The sequence below is a fragment of the Watersipora subatra genome, chromosome 5 (assembly GCF_963576615.1).
Source record: "Watersipora subatra chromosome 5, tzWatSuba1.1, whole genome shotgun sequence".
Classification (NCBI taxonomy): Eukaryota; Metazoa; Bryozoa; class Gymnolaemata; order Cheilostomatida; family Watersiporidae; genus Watersipora; species Watersipora subatra.
In genome coordinates this window covers 13,677,327-13,693,923 of record NC_088712.1, presented here as the reverse complement: position 1 = coordinate 13,693,923, position 16,597 = coordinate 13,677,327, and the positions used below count along the sequence as shown (strand labels likewise).

The 16,597-nt window shown below is 36.5% G+C and overlaps 1 protein-coding gene across 1 annotated transcript in view; it reads left to right on the top strand.

Annotated features, from left to right (window-relative positions):
- LOC137396947 (arylsulfatase B-like) overlaps positions 1-13,696 on the top strand; it is a 258,649-nt gene extending 244,953 nt beyond the window's left edge. Inside the window, exons 2-12 of the mRNA XM_068083235.1 lie at positions 635-883; positions 2,073-2,201; positions 3,480-3,588; positions 6,242-6,354; positions 6,591-6,740; positions 7,501-7,659; positions 9,060-9,250; positions 9,417-9,582; positions 10,667-10,761; positions 11,992-12,159; positions 13,116-13,696. Coding sequence (XP_067939336.1) covers positions 649-883; positions 2,073-2,201; positions 3,480-3,588; positions 6,242-6,354; positions 6,591-6,740; positions 7,501-7,659; positions 9,060-9,250; positions 9,417-9,582; positions 10,667-10,761; positions 11,992-12,138 — 1,494 coding nt within the window. The 5' untranslated portion in view covers positions 635-648 and the 3' untranslated portion in view covers positions 12,139-12,159; positions 13,116-13,696. The remainder of the gene's footprint in view (positions 1-634; positions 884-2,072; positions 2,202-3,479; positions 3,589-6,241; positions 6,355-6,590; positions 6,741-7,500; positions 7,660-9,059; positions 9,251-9,416; positions 9,583-10,666; positions 10,762-11,991; positions 12,160-13,115) is intronic.
- Positions 13,697-16,597: the final 2,901 nt, after the last annotated feature.

Sequence of the window (16,597 nt, the reverse complement as noted above, 5' to 3'; positions counted from 1 at the left end):
GATTACCAGTCTGGAGTTATGTCTTTACTGATGCATGTGAGTTCGTTAACTGCTTCATCAGCCATTGCGTCTATAGATTCATGCAGTTATTCTCTTATGCTTTTCAGCAATAACAGTGGTTGCAGCTAGAATTTAAAGTAAAAGACTCACGCTGTGTTGCATATATGATTAGGGCTAATAATACAAGAGAACAGTAACTGAATGATAAGCATCCTGGTGCATTATATAAATTATACAAAATTTATAGTTGAGATTGTTGAGCAGTACAAAAATAATGAGTCATAGTTACTGCTATCTCTCGGCATGCATTTATATTGCAACATATCTCCTCGCATTTATCTACCGGTATGTATCACTTGCTGTATATGAGTTGTCTGCCTCATTTTATAGAATTTTGATTTGGTACATTAAATATGTTATTAGCATTCTACTATTGACATTGTATGTGCAGTACCTGGGGTTTCCTTTGTCCCGTTTTTTTCAATCATTTCGAACAAATGTAGACAGCAAAACCGATATCTAACTCTAATCAATATTATTAATCAATAGCCAAACATTGATTTCATCATTGATTTCTTCGAGGTACTCTTAATGTATATTAGATGGGTAATCACCATGATTTGCTTTATGACAGGAAACCAGGACACCATGTTGCGTTTCTCTGTTACCTGGGTTTTTCTCATGTTAACTTCTACCTGTGGAGCTGTCTCTCAGCCTAACATAGTATTCATCATTGCTGATGATTATGGCTGGAATGACATAGGCTATCATGGTAGTGAGATAAAAACTCCTAGCCTCGACAAACTCGCTGGAAATGGAGTCAAGTTAGAGAACTACTATGTTCAACCAATCTGCACCCCATCTAGAAGTCAGCTCATGTCAGGTAAAAGTTATTTTTGTTATAACAGTTAGTTAGCTTCCGTGTATTAGTCTGAGCTTGCCTAAAGTAGTGACTCCGTGTTTTACTATTTGTTTCACTGACTGAATATCTGACCTTCTTTACTATAATAGGAGCCATGTCCGTCTGTCATAAGCTACCCTTAGAAGTTAGGAACAAATGCATTGCATGGGAATCTCGGCTATAATCGGCTTGCCAGGCAGGCTACTAACTGCACCACTTGACCACCTTGTTGGTGGAATAATTGTGCGCGTAGCTATTACACATGATGATCTCTCATGGTGTATTGAATTGCCTGAGTACCAGTATTTATATAAATGAGGTCCATGTTCATACATCTGTTAGAAGCCCTGGTTAGAGGTTAAGATAAAAGATTGCTTCATACACGATTTGAACCCTCAACATTCAGCTTGATGGACCGATATTCCAACACTTGCCGTAATCAGCTACCTCCCTGCACTCAGAATAATTGTGCAGATAGTTATTCTCTGCGCTTTATCCACACACCTGATTATCCCTTACCGTGCATTAGACTGCCAGTGTACTTGTCTTTGTATAAATAAAAAATGGCTTGTGAGCTTTAACAAACTGCCTCACATTCACAAAAGCAAACCATCACCATCTTTTTGTTTATTGGTGAATAAGGCATTCGCTGTCTGAATAGAGTTTGTAAAGAGTTAAAACTCGACTGTAAATATAGAGTTAACTCACTAGCACATCGGTTCTCAGGCTTATCAGACGTATTGAACCCAACAGTTTCATAGGTGCTTTCACTGAACGCTTTTTTGCTGAAAGATAAAATATGATTTTTTACATTCAAGACATAAGATTTATTTTACTGGTTGGTGCACAAAACGAACTTTGAACAATAAGGCAACAACAGTTGAAATGCAGTGCTCAGAGCATAATATTAGTATGAATGGACCGCAGGTAGATATAATAGACATAGATAAAATGTAGCTATACTTCCAGTAGGATGTGTTAGTCATTTATCTGCACACGCAAGTCTACTGAATCTTGTATTCCATGAAATTGAATTTCACTTCATTAGACTGTCTACCCTGTAGTAATAGCCACCAATTTTGTTACGTCTCCTTTAACCCTTAAGGTCAAAGCAATATGATAAGAATTTTTCCAATTTGCTCATTGAATATTGCTGTGAATGATCTTACAGGTCGTTACCAGATACACACTGGGCTCCAACATGGAATCATCTGGCCCTGCATGCCAAGTGGACTGCCCCTTGAAGACCCCACACTTGCAGATAAACTCAAAGCCGCTGGATATCTTACGCATATGATTGGTTTGTTGCCAATGAGAACACACCTGATTTACTGGTTTTTAGAATTTTACTCATGTTATTGGATAGGTTATCTATATGGGCATGATGAATTAGAACTATGATTGCTGCCCTGCATTAGGAACTCTAGGCATTGCTAATCTATATTAATAAATACACACTTTGTGTGTGCGTTGTATCATTTTACTTTGCCACAGTAAAGTAAAATTATTCTACATTTTACGTTGCCACATTTTATGACCGATTTCATTCAAGCTTCACACTCATGTGTTCCGTGCCTTCCGCCAGCTTGCTGAAAATGTTTGGATTTAAACCTGTGTCTGGTTCGGGAGAACCAGTCTTTGAAACACCAACTGGCTATCTGATTGAAAATGAAAGAACTACCGGGCATCACCTAGCTCACCGCTAGTAGAATGTGAAAATAGTAGTCCATCCAATGATCTGCCAAATGATTGGCTGATTGATTGACGATTCAATCAAATGATTCTATTGACTGACTGAGTGTTGATTGGCTAGCTTTATAAGAGTAAGATTGCAAGTTCAGCTCATAGGATGACATTTAATTGGATGATTGGTCAGCCAGTTAGGTCGCTTAATAGTCTAGTTTATTGTCAACTAGTACTTTTCAGGCCGGTAGAAGACAACTCTATCTTGTATGATATTTGTGCAGTTTGCTTATCACGCTATTTCACTTTCAACTCTATTAGAGTTGAAAGTGGCTGACTTTCAAGGTTGACCTTTTTGATCATGCAGCTTGCAATCATTCGCGGATATATGAACTGTTGTCCTTGAAAAGTATCCGATTCTGAAGAAAAACCTATTCGGCAATGAAATTAGAATAAAATTAAAATTAAAAAACAAGGAGATGGTCTCCTATAAACATTGACATTCAGCCATTTAAAATTGCTAGGAGCATTTATGCGTCGTAGCTGTCATGAGGTAATCATGTAAAAGTTAACATGTACGCTGTAGACCTCAAAGTGTTAAGTACTTGGTTATGTTTTTGTTAAACTCATTCTAAGTATGAGGAATTCCAAGTGTTTAAACCTTTGAGCCGTGCATAAACCTATGACATCACTCAGTGCATTCATGTTTTAAGCAAAATTTTAATTGTCGTTGGTTTATGCATGATCGGGAATGGTTATGATGCAAGCGCATGCTACTCAATCCTTCATGTAAAGTCCATGTCTATGGACTCCGTGTCTATGGAATCAATCTGATGTCTTTCTATCAAAGTTCTTTATAAACTGATATCTTATGCGCTGTGCTGATATACCGCAGGTAAATGGCACCTTGGTTTCTCAAAGGACGAGCTTATGCCTACCGCCAGAGGGTTTGACACTTACATGGGCTATTTGAGCGGAGACGAGGACTACTATTCTCGATCCAGGTTTGAGTTTTTGTTTAAAATTTTTCTCACACCTTGTTTCATCGCAAACCACTTCTAGCTTCTCTCATTACTATTTCTTGAACTTTCTCTATTTCGTCCATCATTTACTTGTCTCTATTTACTTGTCCTCTTTTCCAATTTTCATTATTCCTTTTTCTTATTTTTGTTCCTCATTTTCCCTTTAAATGTTCCTTAGCAATCATGCACTACGTTTCCATGACGCGCATAATTCGCAAATTTGAGCCAATCTGCAAGTTATCCGCGGCATGAAACAGCATAAATCCGCAAGCTAAGCGAGTTTTGCGATCCACAAATCTTTATCGAATCCATCGTGCTTGCGAATCATAGAAACGGCACTTGCGATTAATGCCCATTAGAATATGGATGGCTATTACATTATAAACATTTTCATGCTTAAGTCGTTTTTATTTCGATTTCAGCAGTCTCAATGCGCCAACGTTCGCTGCTAAGCTTAGAGTGACAAGACTGCGTAGCTATTTATAGAGTCATTAATTAGGCTAATACTTGACCTATGGGGTCAAGCGCTGGGTTAAATTCGCATCGACAGGTGTTCATTGAAACACTCGATTGCAAAGTAACTCAACTTGCGAATCATTCGAATTATGTGAATCATGCGAATTATATGAGTCATGGAAACATAGTGATGAACAGTCAGCTGTTGAAACTAAAGTTAACCCAGTTTGTTAGGATTAGTTTCTTTAACCCTATGTTAAAGAAACTAATTGAGTAGCAAAATAAACAGTAGAATTTGTCTGTCTGTCTGCTATTTGTCTCAAACCAAACCTATTACTTCCTTTGGGTGGACTTTAAAAATAAACTTCAAGTTTAACTTAATTTAGTTTTTTATTTTTATGTTTATTAATTTAGTTTTATTAGTTATTTTAATTTCCTCATTTTTGTTTTCTTGTTTTAGTTTTTTTCATTTCTCACTGTTTCTTATTTACTCTAGCTGCTCTTTTTTATGGTTTTAGCTCCGCCCACTTTCTCCCGTACGCCAGCCAGTTTCTTCAGTCCTGGCCGGTTTTCAGCTGGTCGCAACCAGCTGGTTGCAGAGGCGGTGCTGCTGGGTTCCATATTCCAGGTGTTGCATCTCCTGTTTAAGGACTTCTCTGTCTTGTTTGCTCAACTTTGGGTCAGGCGTGATGTCGGTCGTGACCTTGGCCGCATCTGCCGAAAGGTTGCTGTCTGTCAACAGCTAGCTGACCTTCTTATGATGTCAGGCCCTGACAATTTGGCTGGCAACCAGCACCCCCTGGATCTGGAGGAAGGAGTTGAGGGACAGTGTTGGTCTGGTCAGCTTTGGAACTGCTCTGAGCATGGGTTATTGTCTTCTCTGTGAGCCCATGCTTGCTTTCACTGGCTTGCCGCTCTGGATAAACCTTGCGAGGTTGGCGGACCCTGTTTAGATAGGGTATACATCTTTGAGTTGGGATCCAGTCTCTGTCCTGAAAAAACTTGTTCCTTTGGGCCTGTCCATGTGGTACACCACGTCTCTCTACCAGCCTTCCTTGTGTCTACTTTAGTGTTATAGCACCTGGTCCTTTGCCACGTAAAAGGACATGTGGAGACTGTGCATTGCTGGAAAATGTGATACCACCGCACCTCCCCCTCCCAAATCGTGGGTATCATAGCCACAGATCCCGCACCCATCTTACTTACTTGTCAGTGCGACCGCCACCCCTTCCCAGGTCTCTTGGGAGATGTAGCGATATGTTCACACTATCTTGCCAGCTTCACATCTACCCAGTCGAGCTTGACTTTGTGTGTTTTGGGGGGCTGGGTTATGGACTTCCTTATCTTCTTCTTGCTTGCTAGCTCAGTCTCGGCGCTAACCTGATTGATCCGGCAAGTGTTCTTCCTAGAGTGCTGCACTTCCCTCCGGGCTGAGTTGAGTGGCTAGAAGGGCTCATTGCTGGTTTTTTCAGGGTTTGCCATGAAGTGGGCTGCCTGGCTCCGCCTCCTCCAGCCAGTCATAGTATTTGTGTATCTCCAGGAGTGTCAACCCAACTATAAGAGGTGAACCGGTTCAGTTAGTCACATCCAGCCTAAAGCGTCACCCTTTGTGTGGTACAATAGGCACTGGCTTGGGCTGGGCCGAGGGTTCAAGTGCTGGCCAGGTGTCACTCAACGGAAACATATCTTGTATTTTTAAGAACAGTACTAACAATCTTCTCAGAGCCAGCCTGGTCTAAGTATTCCATATTCCCTGCCTTCATCTCCTCCAGTGGAGGCTCACTCGCTCAAGATAGCTGAGGCCGTACTTTTACACACGGCGCCAATCTACTCATCTGAGTCTAGGATGCCTTCCAACAGCTCTTTTTCTCTCAACGTTAATAGTCCCAGCTGGCTTAGCATATCCTCAAGCGAATTGGTAAGCTTGTCTTGCAGAGCATCCATATCGTCAAAAGTTAAAAAGTTGTATATTATAATATAGATCTTGTCGTACTGACCCGATAGTAGTCTGTTATGGCAATGAATTTTCACAAGATGTCCATTTATCTTTGCGCCCATCTGAGGTTTTTGTATTACACCTTTTGGATCGAGCTTGATTGCCTCGTACAAGTTTTAGGCGTGCCCAATCCCCATAGCCATCCGGTTTTCATACTGTTATACCTATGTCTATTCTTGACAGGTCTTTCTGGAATTACACAGGAATTGACTACACAGTAAACACGACCGGGCACAATGACACATATGGACAGTACTCAGCTCATCTTTACACTGGGCATGCCCAGCAGATAATTCGTATGTATTTCCTGTTTCCTTTGGCTAGTATATAATTCCTATGTTATTAAATCTCTGCAGTTTGAAGGCATACAAAATTCTCTTTTTTCAAAATCTCTTTTAATGATCTTTCAGTTGACTTCTATTATAATTAGATAAAAGGAAGGAAGCATGTTACATTTTAATTAGTAAAAAAGCCATTTAGTCCTCTATGGTTATCCAGAAGTGATTTCACATGCTTTTATATCATTACACAGAGGCTCATGCATCTCAAACATCAGCACCTCTCTTTCTCTACTTGGCCTTCCAGAGTGTACACTTCCCCCTCCAGGTGCCAGAGTCATATGAGAAACAGTATGCACATATACAAGATGACAACAGAAGAGTGTATGCCGGAATGGTCTCAGGTACCTGCTTTACCTGTCACGTTTCTTGTTCGTTTACTCAAATAGAAAATGATGACCTTCATGGTGCTTTGTCATTAGGTTATTATGTCCGTAGCATACTTAGCTGGACAAAAATATTCTTACCGTTTAATTGATCTTTCGCTACCAAATTATTTTTTCACCGGAACATAATTAAATATTCTGTAAAATGTAATGTTTGACAAGGGTGCGTATAAGTTGTCATAACTTTTGACCCATACTGTCTATGGAAAATATTTTGATACTAAATTAATTACCATAAAATTGGACATCAGCTGATATCATAAAAAGGCTACAAATCAGTTACAGAGCTCGCACATTGTTTTAGTCATTTATCTACTACCTAGCGGAACAACTTGAGCATGTTTTGAATCAGGCGAGTTATCACTATGACTTGAGACATATAAATCCTTGCCACATTGTTATTGCTGCTAAAAATAAATAATCACCATCATGAGTACTATTACTCAATAAAAAAAAGTTTTTACAAAGATCAGCATACTCTGTAGCATATTTTCTTATAGCTCAACGCGTGCTAAAACACAAAATTATTAACTTGCGTTTTTGTAACACCAAACAAGCTAATTAACACACAAAGCAATTTTTTTAATTAACACTGATAAAAATGTTTTCTACGAAGCCTACAGAGCTACAAAGCTCTTGGCCATATGCACCTGCTGTCACGAGCCGCAATACGCTACTCGTGGTAGTGAATCTAGCCATTATTCTCATGTTGTTATAGCAATGGACGAGGCAGTAGGTAATATCACCCGTACTTTGGAGGAAAGTGGTCTCATGGAGAATACTATTCTGGTGTTTACTACAGACAATGGAGGGCATACCATGTTTGGCGCTAACAATGCACCTCTGAGAGGAAGGAAAGGTACATCGTGGGAAGGAGGTGAGCTATTTTACAATCCTATAGATCCATACAGGTCTGGAGCTGTGATAGAGACTTTTAAATCTACAGAATATTCACTAAATTTCCATACAGTGTAGCGAGACACTCCCGTGTGGCGCTGCAATGCCATCATGGAAACAGTCGTGTCGCTTTTATTCTGCCAGGATTCAGTGTCACTGTTTAAAAGCAAAATATTCATGCTGTCATTGTGCCAAGGAAACGGCTTTAGCGATTAACTTGTGCTAACAACAATCAACTGGTCTTTCTGTTAGCCTTAGCAACCAACAGCAAGACCAGCTCATAGGTCTTGCTTTCCTGTTGCTTAATATGCAGACATATACCTTGACATAAGGCGTCACACACCACTGCTCTATTATTGAACCACATGAACATACGATCTGCTTGTCAGCACTGGCGCAATCAGGTGTTGCTACGCTATTGCTGTATGGAAACCTAGTAATTGTCATAAAGTTATCATTTATCAGGTTGTTATGGTCTATGGTTACATTGAGTTGAATGAATAGACAAAACCAAAGAGTGATTACCACTTCTAGTACAAGTTCTATTACAGAAGTACAAGTTCTATTACAGAATTGATGGGTTATTCATAATTCTTTTTTGAAGCGTTGAAAATATACAGAGTTGAAACTCCGATAAACCTTAAACCACTCTGCTACAAGTTGCCAATGTTTTAGTTCTATCTATATTATTATTAGTATCCACAATTATTATAAAGTCCCATTATAAGGTGGTCGATTAGCTCAGTTGGTTAGAGCGTCAGTCTAATAAGCTGAATGTCATGGGTTCAAGCCTCATATTGGTCAATGTTTTCATCATCTCAACACCTGCATAATTATACAGAACTTTGTGATTGTATGAAAATTGGTAGTGTGTGAATGTTTTAGTCATCTCAATAATTTCAAATACAGAATTTTGTGATTGTATGGAAGTTGACACATTTAGAACGCCTGCTAGTGTGAAACAAAAATAGAAGGCTTTGGCATTCATCCTGGGCTTGATCATTTTTGGCAACATTTTTCCGATAGCATACCGTTGAGTCAAAATTGATCTTTTATTAACAACAAATTTGTGAGTCTTAACCGAATCTCAAATAATACTGATTTGTATTTTGTAACTGATTTGTAAATTGTATTTTGTTCAATGAGGGAACTCATTTCAACAAATCAAATATGCATTAACTATTTCTCATTTGTTAACTACAAAGGCTCGTAAACGGAGAGAGTGATAGCTATCATTCAGTTTTTAGATCAATAAATGAAACACTGATAACTCTATGTACACAAGTAAGCTACATGTGATAACTCTATGTAAATCTATAAATGGTACGTTGACAACTATGTATATGAGTAAACAATGTACGATAACTCTATGTTTAACAGGAATGCGAGGAGTAGGGTTTGTCTCAAGTCCTCTGCTAAAGAGACACGGGGTGGTGAGCAGGGAACTTATTCATATCACTGACTGGTATCCTACACTAGTTCAACTGGCGGGGGGCTCTATGGTGGGTACCAAACCTGATGGCTTTAGCTTGTGGGACACAATAAGCCTCGGACTACCCAGTCCAAGAAAGGTGAGGAGATTCTCCTGGGAGTAGATTTGTATTCAAGATGGTTTAACTTTACAGAGATGTATCACAGTGGCATAGAATGATTTCACCTATATTCATAGCATTCTGTATTCAATAAGGTGATGATCATTCATCCGATTCAGCGAATGGCCTTATTGGAATATTTTAGGAAATTCTACATAACATTGATCCCTTGTATCCAGTGAAAGGCACATCTGTGTCCAAGGTGTTTGACACATCAGTGCAGGCTTCCATTAGGTATGGTGATTGGAAACTCCTTACCGGTGACCCTGGATTTGATGGATGGGTACCTGAGCCTACCCTCTATCCTGATTGTAAGTTCCCAGTCTACGTGTATAGTAACAGTAAACCATTTTGCTGTGTGTGCTTTTCACAGCATACGCAGATGTATAGTTCTACACTGACTTTCTTTGCGTAATTAAAGGCGTAAAGCTAATCATATATATTAAATAATTAAGTACGAAGTTATACATAATTAGTAATAAAGAACATATATATTATTATATTATTATTATATATTAAATATCTTAATATAAGTTAAATATATTAGATAAGGTAAAAGAAATCGAATCCTTTGAAGTTCAAATAAATGTTTTAATAAAAGTTTAAATGAATGGATAATCTAATAAACATGATATATTAGCATTATTATGTTTGAGTTATATAATGACCTAAATTTATAATTTCTAATAAATTTGCTGCTTTTAGTTTATTGAATGTCACGAGAAAAAGTGTCATTCAATAAACTTGTCATGAGGTTAGAAAGACTCTCTTCTCGTGACAGAATAGACAAGGAAATTTTCATTTTTAGCTTTGGTTTCCACACTCTGACCAGCGTAACTATCTATCCTTACTTTTTTCTTGGGTAAAGCATGTGTTCATGTCACCCAAACAAACATAACACAAGCTCAACTTTCCAATTATATACATAAAAAAGATTTGTTATGCTAAGTGGCGGAAAGTTATTTTAAGGTTATCAGTTGCAAAAGAGCTGTTATTTATAATAATTAACCTAATTGGTCATTGTGTGTGTGTGCGCGCGCAATCGCGTGTGTCCATGGGATAGGTGAAGACTCAATTGGTGGAGAGTCTGTTTGTTTTTTTATGCAAAATATATTTTATATTTTTATGTAGTATATTTCATGTTCCTATTTACATTTTATTATATTTATCTTGTATTAAGAACTCGCAGAAGTTCCCCACCTTTATAGGCTTCCACCTTATGATAGCAGTGCTTACGATCAATAGAAACTACATTAGGTAATTCCTTACATCTATCTATTAGTGTTTTATTATTTATCCTTGACTTTTATTTTAGGATTTTTGTATCATTAATTTAGTCATCATATTTTCCAGTTTTTCACTCGGAATGTTCCAGAAGACTCTTTCATTTTTTAGACTCTGCTAGGTTCAATGACAGTCGCACCACAAGCAATGGTACTCAGAATCTCTATCTCTTCAATATAGCCTTGGATCCTATCGAAAAGTATGAGGTAAGGTCCACTGATCTTGGTTGGGATCATGCAAGCTGCTGCTATTTTTTCTTTCAAGGGAAAATCCTATGAGCTCAGGAAACAACAGGCTGTTCTGTCTGTCCGTCTATCCAAAACAATGTTTGGATTCTGAGAAAACTGACTAAAATATAGTAAAACTAAAATATATATTTACTATAGTAAGGTTGGTGCCTGCTTCTCGGTTTGTCCGTCTGTCAGCCAGTGTTATACGTTAGGATAAAATATTTCTTTCACCAGGAGTCGAACTCCTGAAATTTATTAGAGTAAACTGACACTTGAACACCAGCCAATCAACTAACCGTCTTTGTAATTTCTGAATTATTGTGCACGTACTTATTCTCTGTGCTTTACCTGCGCTCCTGATGATCTCTCACTGTATGCTGTACTACCAGGGTATTAGTAATGATAACTTGTTTTTCTCATAACTTAGTGACTACACATTATGCCATATAGATATTACTCTCAAATTTTACCAAAAAAAACTACCGGTACTATCTTTGAACAATTCTCAGCTTATATCTATGTGACACCTCCTTGGAATACTAGCAGGTTATTTCTTATCGTATGTTCAAAGTTGTGACTTCTGTTAATCTTTATAGTTTGACTTTTGGAGTTGTTATTCCTTTGAAAACAGATTCTATACAATGACAGAAGGTCATGACAAACTAAATTTTATAAGTAGTAATTGGTTAATAAGCTAAAATGAAATAGGTCACATGGCTGTTAATCTATTCCGTTTGCTTATCGCAATCAATTTGTCATTTTTGGAGATGATATGTTTAAAAATTTACTAATTATCATTTTTTAAATTTCAATCAAACTTGAGTTAAATTATTTTTATAGCAAAAGATAAGCATGACCGATGCGGAAATTTTAAGAGTTTCGGATACAAACCTACTGTTTTCAATGGCAAACTTTGAAGATAAAAATTTATATTTATTGAGGTTTTATTTGTATAACTCAATTTTTGAAAAAAGAATTTCATTGAAAATTTTTTAATTAAAACGATAATTATCTATAGTTGTTAAAGCTTACTTGTGTCAAGGATGCCACCATGTCTCAAAGGACCTATTCCTGGAAGCTTAATTAATATCCATCCACTCACACTCATGCCATCATTACGACCAGGCTGTTGAAGGTTACCTCTTGCCTAGCATGGCAGCTCCATTTTATGTATATCCTGTGCTTCATTGGTGCTGTTTCTGATAGGTGAGTGCAAAGTACCCTCAGATTGTGGATATGCTGTTACTGAAGCTAGCTGAGTATAACCAAACCGCAGTGCCAGTGAACTACCCTGATTGGGACAGCCGTTGTGACCCCGCATTGCACGGAGGTTACTGGAAACCTTGGCTATAAGATGGCAACTTCTTTCTTTAGGTTAGCGTAAATTCCTTACGTTTTGTGACTTCATCTTTAGGGGGCAGCATCAAGGTCAGCTGATTTATATTTATTATTTTTAAATCTGGTTCAGAGACTACTTTCATTTCTGTTTTTTTGGAGTTGAATAAATTTGCTGAATATACATAGTAGCAGATGAATTATCTATTCTGGCATGTTTATGGTAACACAAACAAATCAATTTATTAATTAATTATTAATAAACAAATTAATTTTATCGAGTGGTAAATTTTTTAGATAAAGCAACGATTGCTGTCAACCATCTAGCAATTACAAATAAAATATCATAGAATGAAGTTTCTTCTATTATTAGAAATGATAGTTCAACTTAAACTTCAGCAATTGTTGAGATAGGACAAATCCAACAAATCAAAAATAAATTCTAGTTTCAGATTTCTTCCGGAATATTCTAGAAACATTTTGGAATTCTTCTGCAACATTATGCAAATGATTTTTACCACATTTGTGGTTGGGTAGGTTTTCTATTTATCGAATCATCAATCAATTCATTTCAAGTGGACGGGTAAAACATTTACCCGTCTTGAATGTGAAAAGTCATATTTTATTTTTCAATGAAGAAGGATTTGGATGAAAGTGCATATGAAACTAGTGGTGTTCAGTTCGGGCAACAAAGTTAATAACCACTATTCTAAAATGTTGATTCTGAGTTGTGTGTATTTTTCAGTAAGTTCTTCCCAGAGTGATTACCAATTGAAATGAAATACCAAATTGAAATGGAGGACCATAGTCTTTCCATAGAATAAATTTATGAGCTGAAGCTTAGCTCTCAGTAACATTTTTGCTATAACCAACTTTCCTCAAAGCATATTTGCCATAATGCACAACATGTTTGACTCAACATGTGACTCACCGTTATAGCCAATCTCGTTTTTCAGTGCTTTACAGCATGGATAACATTGTTTTTCAACTTGTAGACAGGATGAGACAACTCCTAATTGGAATGTCAGCAGCGCTATAGTACCTGAGACTTCTCCAGCTCAACCTTGCTTCAATCTTATTTTAGTCAATATACTTGAGTAATATTTTCAGTCATCCTCCATGCAATAAAATCAAAGTTTTTTTCTGTGTATGATTTATAATAGCATTTGTGCCATGCATATTTTGTAAAGGTGAGGTTTCTAATGATTAATTTAAATACTGTATGTAACTAACATTGGATTCTAAGACTAAAAATCTTTTAATTATGTAGTCATTGGCACAGTCTAATGCACTTCATTATTTCTACCAGATAATAATTTTCTAGCCGTAAACCATTTTAAACCAGTAAATCTACATGTATATTTACCAGTTGCCGTACATTTACAGCTGCAATACTTTGTTATTTCTATTTACCAGTTGTTATGTATTATTGATTAATATGTAAGTGTTTTGCAATTGAACTTTTGGAAGTTATCTCCTTTTTATGCATCTTGTGTCTTCTCAGTTCCATGTGCTGCATATCATTTGGTTTGTTATGCTTATATGAATGCTCAGAATACAAAAGTGGCTCCAAAAACCTCTCTATTCTATGTAATACTTTTTTTAGTTTGTTGTCAAAATTTATTTACAATTTGTAACTCTGTTATTGTGGTGAATGCGGAATCGGCAGCTTATCTGATGCGCACTCCCTAACTCTGCCATTCCAGCGTAGATGGACCCTAACACTAGGGTCCTTCTATCAGTTGTGTTTGGGTGAGGAATAGAAATGGCTTGATCAAGTGCTGTTGATAGTTTCAACTAGAGGACAAGACTATGTACCTAGTGGAGATTTTGTGAGTAGTATAAAGCTTGTCCTATATTAGCTATTTTTGGAACCTATTCTACAAAGTTTAATGCAATTATGAAAAGCTTTTGAAATTGGAAATTTAGTTAGAATTTTTATAACAAAGCTTCCTATTTCGCTCAAAATGTTTAGCAGTTTAGAATAAAGCAAAACATATGCAAAGATTAAAGATGTTTTAGGAGAGTTAACTAAAAGAGACCAAAAAAGAAGAAAAATTAATGCATTTTTCTAACAAAATCTAAAAACTAAACATCAGAGCACCACCAAAAAATATTGGAAAGATTTACTTACAATTGAAGTTAAATCTATTGGCTACGGCAAGTCTGTCAGCTGATGTAAGTTGTGTTTGTGTTTACAGGTTTAGAATTCGTGCAGAGGTAGAAACCTAAAATGTGAATTGTTAAAAACGTCAGTTTCCATATGTGGTTGGACGGTTGGTCTGGCGTTTCTTTCTGCCAGGATGCGATCCCCTATAAATGGAGTCAGTACGAAGAACACTGCAAGGTGAACCTGGAGTTAACGATCGCCTTTAAAGGCATTGGACCTCAACCCTTAGGTTGAGGTCTGGCCGAAAGAGATGCCAGATGTTTTTTTGTAATACAGGATTGCCACACAGTCTGTTTCGAATATCATTTTGGGTTTGCCATTTTGTTCAATATACGTTTCAAACACTGCTTGTATAAGTAGGCAGGACCTTTTAATGCTACAAATCACGAAAAAAAAATGAGTAGCTACAGTAGCTCTTTATTTATAGCAATTATTGAAGATCAGCGCTGACCAAAAAATGTGGAAATCTGCTAACTATTTCCCACTTTCATATTTTGCTTATATAAAAGCAACCATAATTCAAGTCAGTACAGTAAAACTTCTGTTTGAACGCCATGGCGCTCTATTTTTCAATCTTTTTCCTGTAGTGGCCGTAGATTGAAGGTGGCGTTCAATTAGAGGTTTTACAGTAAGTCATTTAGTGTGAAAGTAGACAAAGCCTAAGACTGAAATATGGTGTTTATTTACCTAAAATACTAGTCTGGACTGGTTTATTTGCACTTTTTTTAACAACAAGGAAAATGTTGCCAGTAGAAATTATATACTTTTATCAGCAGTCTATAATCATTTTTATAAGTTAAATGTTTTACATTTGGTGCAACAAAAAGTTAAATAAAAAGAGAGATATTACCATGGGGTGTCGTAAATGCACAAACCACAAGTTAAACAAGAAGAGTTGAAACTACTAAGCTTATGTATCCATTTTATCTCTTTTGACAAATGAATTGATTTTTTATAAATAACCTTTTTGCTCGTAGCCTCTGATAAAATAGGAGTTAGTCCAGCAATAATCATATGAAATCTAATTAGTCTAAAGGCCAGTAAGCTAATAGTAACAGCTCCCGCTTTATCTGATCGAACAATTGCTGATGTATGCTGATTCGGAGCCTTCGTGAGTATCTTGGATATACATCAGATTCCAATTGTTGTTTTCCGAGTGAAATTTAAAATGTGAAAATAAAATTGTAAATAAATGAAAGAGATAAATAAAACTCATTAATCTCTTTAATTTTATACACTTTCTTTTCTATTTTCGCTTTGAGTCAATTTAAACTTCACATAATCTATGTTAAAGTAGGTTATGGAGTTATCTTTTCTTTTACATATCTACCCGCACAGTTTGTCCAGACAAAATATAACTACCCTTATATGTTAATAAACACCGATATTATTTTTCAAACTATGAATAGCAATCAATACACCTAAATGTATATTACAAAACTCACTAGTTATCGGTAGTAACATTTACCCAAGCATTGTTTTTCCATTCCTTTCTTCCATACAAGGCCAACTGCTGGAAATATTTTAAAAGTCATTTATCAACCAATTTTTCGGTTGTTCTTATCTTGTTGTCATCCTATTTTTCTTTTAAATGTGTCTATAATTAACAATTAGTAAAAATTCTATAAATAGAAAAAATATTGGACAAAAAATTCAACAAACTGTTATCAAACATCCTGCCATAATGCACTTTTGCACCTGGTATTGTGCATGTTGTAAAAAAGAATAATTTTTGTCGATGCGTTATTAGCGGTGGCTCACACAAACATGAAACTTCATTTGTGGCAACTCTATGAATTCTCATTCATACTTGAGATAGATCTATTCCCTTTCAATCTTTAAATAAATGCACTGTTTGCTCCACATTCTTTGCTCACACCAAGAGAAGATTTACCAGGCAGCTATGAAACAAATTTAGCTGAGTTTGGTTGCAACAAGTTGTTTGTTTTGGATCAGCCAGTTCTTGGGGGGTGAATAGAAATGGCTTCATCAAGTGGGCCTACTGTGGATAGCGGAATTCAATAGATAACAAGATGATGTAGCTAGGGAACTTTTCGTGCTAAGTATAAAGTTTATATTCTATTAGCCATTTAGGAACCCATTCTATTCTGAAACCTATTTGAATAAGTTTGTTCTGAAGTGATGCCTAAATAAATCGACGTTCTACTTTTTCAAAAGTTTCTGAAATATATAATTTAAATAGAAATTTTATGATGAAGCTTCCAATTTCACTCAGATTACTTAATAGTTTAAAAAAATAAAACAAAAGGTTTGCAAAAATGAAATAATTTTAGGAGGAGTCGCTCA